The sequence below is a fragment of the Populus nigra genome, chromosome 7 (genome assembly GCF_951802175.1).
Source record: "Populus nigra chromosome 7, ddPopNigr1.1, whole genome shotgun sequence".
NCBI lineage: Eukaryota > Viridiplantae > Streptophyta > Magnoliopsida > Malpighiales > Salicaceae > Populus > Populus nigra.
This window is the reverse complement of record NC_084858.1, coordinates 19,593,518-19,597,739: the sequence shown is the minus strand read 5'-3', so window position 1 is coordinate 19,597,739 and position 4,222 is coordinate 19,593,518. Positions and strand designations below refer to the sequence as shown.

Genomic DNA, 4,222 nt, shown 5'->3' with positions numbered 1-4,222 from the left:
GCATATCTATTCATGCTAGTTTAGGTTCACTTACATTGAGTTTTTTTCTTTTTTAATTTTATTTCATTATTCCATATTTACTTATTTGAAAATTGAAAATAGTTTTTTTTTCACTCCTGGGTAAAGTTTTTTCCAAGTTTTACTTTTTTAATTGCTCAGGATTATTATGTTATTGAATTTTTCTTCTTTCTTTAGAAGGCGCCAGCTACGTAGTTTATTCGATTATCGGAAGAGAAATATCAAGTACAAGGATTCCCTCAGACCAGGAGGGACATCCTGACTTTCAGACCGATAATATTGATTGCCGCTGGGACAGCAAAGCTTGAGCTTTAATGGATTAATTACATGGACGAAGAAAAGAGAGAATCTATTTAAGAAAGCAAAATTATGAAAAAAGAAAGAACAAAAAGAAAATGCAACAAAGTTCTCTAATACAAGTTAAAAAGAGGGATATTTTGATAAAATTAAATATTTCAACAAAGTTAATATTTTTATATATAGTTATGAATAAATAAGGGAAGGGTGCTCGAGATGGTTTGGTGCCCGAGATGGTTTGACCATGCCCAACGTAGAACACCGGAGGCTAGATCGGAGAAGTTAGAAGTTGACAATGATAGAGACAGAGAAGTAACCTACATTATCGTGGATGGAAGTGATATCAACGTATTTAAAATCTTTTGATGTTGAGATGATTTGGTGTATGATTGAATGGAATGATGTAAAAGGATCCATATAGCTTACCCCACCCAATTAGGGATCGAGGCTTGGTAGCTTGGTGCCAAAGTTCTCTTCCTCATCTATTCACCCTCTTGTTCTTTCTTTATTGCTTTAAAATGCTGCTGCCACAGTGCTGCGAGCTAGCGATGCAATCCTTTTCTTCTAAAACAAATACTGTAAAACCTCAATTCAGCTGACCCCTAACCAGGAATGTTTTGTGGGACATTAATAAAAAAATTTTTCCAAAATCAGTATCACTATTTTTTCTTGAGCACCACAGATTAAAATTCTCAAGACGCTGCAAGTCTTGTAAAAGTTCTCAAATAACCTTTCACAAACCGTTATTCTCAGAATACAATCATTTGGGAGAAGAGTCCTAACCATTTTAGCTGTATATATGATTTCAATTCCAAACAGCTCTATAGAATAGCCTTCTTTGAAATCCGGTAGCGACTAGCAACTTGTCTTCGCCATTCATGAATTGGAACCTACAGATCAGACCAGGAAAATAATTTCCATATTAATTTGAATTTGTGATGTCATTAAGAATAAATCGACACCAAGAATTTGGCCACACATCAGGATGAGATAAAAGAAAGAAAAGAATAAATCTTACTGCAGGGAAGCCACCATAATCCCCAGGCTCTCTAATGTCTTTGGTCACACAGCTATTAGCAGCAAGCCGGACCTGCAACTCAACCAAATCAGATATCTCATGACAAACACCATAATTTATATCAGTCACAGTAGCTCATCCAAGGCCAGGCCTGTATCTCAGCCATTACATGCAATTCAATCTAATGATCTATGCATAGTCTAAGGAGATCGTGATAGTACTATGTGACAGACAGATACAAGTTTGCAGAAAAAAGATCTGTCTGAAAATATTTCAAAGGCCCTAGATGAAGAGAGTTGAATGCAAATTGGAGGCTTGAGACTCATAAGAAATTTACAGCTTGTCCTTGTAACTACACAAAGAAAGTAGCAATTCTTTGCATGATTCAGCTTTTCATGGATTACAAGTGTCGATGTGTCAATCACCCAATGAAAGAATCAACTCACTGTTTCTCAAGACCAAATACATGATTTAATACCTTCGATGCAATAGATACATGATCACGAACTGCAACCCTTCCTCCTAAAGTGATGTAGTCTCCCATGCTAAACAAGAACAAGCAAGACAAAGATGAAAACAACGAATGCCTTCTAAACCTACCCAATCATCTACCGGAAACTTGAATTACTCAAAAGAAACAGCATCATATACATGTTCTTCAGAAGCAACTTACGTCACTGAGCCTGCAATCCCAACCTGTCCACAAAGCATGCAACCCTTTCCTATAACCACATTATGACCAATCTGCAAAGCCAGGTAGAAAGGCAATTAGATACCACTAAATGAGAATATCATCTGGCCAAAATGGAAGAGAAGAAAAACTCACTTGGACTAAATTATCTAACTTTGAATGATCCCCAATAACTGTGTCTCTCCAACTGCACATAACCAAATGGGTGGTGTACTTAGTCATCTAGTTTGGACGGGTTCCAAATTCAAGCCCGTTTACTATTAAACATACATAAATGAGTAAAAAACTAGTCCCAACAGCCATCACACCTTCCCCTGTCAATGCATGTATTTGCCCCAATCTCCACATGATCTCCTATGATAGCATTCAGCAGCTGAAAAATAAAATAGGACAGTTCAGTTGCTGATCCAGAACTGAACAAGACATAAAAAAAAGTGTAAAAGGCATAGTGTGAGCCGCTAGGAGTGATATTATGAATTTTCACTTTCACTGATTATGATGCTCCATAATTCAAATGTTAAAGCAATACACAAGAAAAGAATGCCCAGATTCATAAAGCACATATAAATAATCGATGTATGTCTAAAATGTGAGAGTCCATACACAGGGATCAGAGGTGGTGTGTGCGTGTGTGCTCTTTCACATATACAGAGAGGAGGGGCGAGAGAGAGAAACAACAAAATCGATTGAAATGGTCCTCAAAAACTATTAAATATCACCAACTTGAGGCTTCTTCATCATGTTGCCTTTGTCATCCACAAAAAACCCAAATCCTGTAGGTCAAAAACATATGATTTAGTGATCAATATTTCACCAACAAATCCCAGGTCCATGTATGAGGTGCATTGGGTAGAAGCAGAGATAATGGAAGTTTAGAAACATGTAGCAAGCATCAATTAGCACAAAATGTCGAAATGTTAACATAGAAAAGAATGTATATTTAAGTGGTCAAGTGCATTGCTCTTCCTAACACATGTAGTTAATCATAAATCAGTTCGATATATATAACTATCGACAATACGTATAGAGGGTAACATACTAAGAAGTAAGACCTTAAAAGTTATAAAAATTGTTGTTAATGAAAAAAAGCAGGTAATGTTTAACTCTAAATTTAAAAATAACTAAGCCTTACCATCTTGACCAATGCATACTCCATGGTGAACTACACACGAATCCCCTATCCTACAATTACTGAGGCCAACATTATACCTGATAAAAAAATAGAATTACTATATATATATATATAAACCAACAATATTAATCGCATAATAAAAATTTCACGAAGACCCTTTTTTGCATAAAGAAAATGCATTATACCCTATCTTTGTAGAGTGACCAATAGTAACTTCAGGTCCTACAACAGTTCCTGATCCCACATGAACATTAGGGCCCAGCACAGCTTTTGAATGAACTACTGCGCCAATTTCAATTAACACTGTTGGGTCGATGCAAGCTGATTTGTGGAAAGTTCCACCTCCATTGTTCCATTTTGAATATTCTTCATAAGAACAGAAAAGCAAGAAGGTTAGTAAATGTCTTGTGCCATACATTTTAACAAACAGGTTGTATGCAAGAAAATTTGGACTTGAGATGAATCAGCATTATCTGGTTTAAGAATGTTTATAGGCATACCAATTTGATTAAAGGAGGATGCCGAGTAACTTGAGACACCAGAGTGTTTGATTGGTCTCTTTAAGGAAATGAGATGGGATAATCTTTTGGCAGAGATTGCCATCATACGCTACTAGCAGTGTGGTTTTGAACTCGGAAAAGAACAGCCAGGGGACGAACTGGCAAAGTCTCTTCGTGCTAGTATTTAAAAAGAGTCTTACAATCACACTCCTGGCCACTTGCAAATTAGCATTTGAGCAAACTGTACACATATCCCAAACTTCGGGTCAAAGTTATCAAGCAAATTGGTGAAGAACCAGGTGACATGTTAAGTAAATTGATCTAAATTAATTCACAAACATATCATTTCAATAATTTTTTTAAAAAAATTAAACTGAATTTTAACTAAATTATTCAGAATTAACTTGTCAGATTAATCATATCAACTTCAATTTGATTTTTTTAAAAATTTAAGTGAACAACGGCCACTCAGGTGACCCATCGTATAATTTAGATTTGATAACACTATTTGTTTGTTTTTTAATTATTATTTTTTGTGTGCGCGCATACAAGGAAACACCTTAAAA

At 35.6% G+C, this 4,222-nt stretch overlaps 1 protein-coding gene across 5 annotated transcripts; it reads right to left on the bottom strand.

Annotated features, from left to right (window-relative positions):
* Positions 1-436: 436 nt before the first annotated feature.
* LOC133699037 (probable UDP-3-O-acylglucosamine N-acyltransferase 2, mitochondrial) lies at positions 437-4,008 on the bottom strand. 5 transcript variants are annotated; one of them, XR_009843231.1, is made up of 12 exons: positions 3,657-4,008; positions 3,342-3,522; positions 3,157-3,233; positions 2,748-2,797; positions 2,333-2,397; positions 2,160-2,211; positions 2,007-2,077; positions 1,812-1,878; positions 1,334-1,405; positions 1,099-1,205; positions 742-917; positions 437-632 (listed from the first exon to the last, which is right to left on the bottom strand). XR_009843231.1 is itself a non-coding variant. In XM_062122159.1 (11 exons), exons 1-10 carry the CDS (start codon positions 3,760-3,762, stop codon positions 1,137-1,139), a joined length of 810 nt encoding a protein of 269 aa, XP_061978143.1. In that variant the 5' UTR covers positions 3,763-4,008; the 3' UTR covers positions 437-917; positions 1,099-1,136. The 5 variants fall into 5 exon arrangements, 4 of the variants coding, with proteins under 4 accessions (XP_061978143.1, XP_061978146.1, XP_061978144.1 ...); XM_062122159.1 differs by having other exon boundaries at positions 437-917; XM_062122162.1 differs by having other exon boundaries at positions 437-879.
* Between the last annotated feature and the right edge of the window lie 214 nt (positions 4,009-4,222).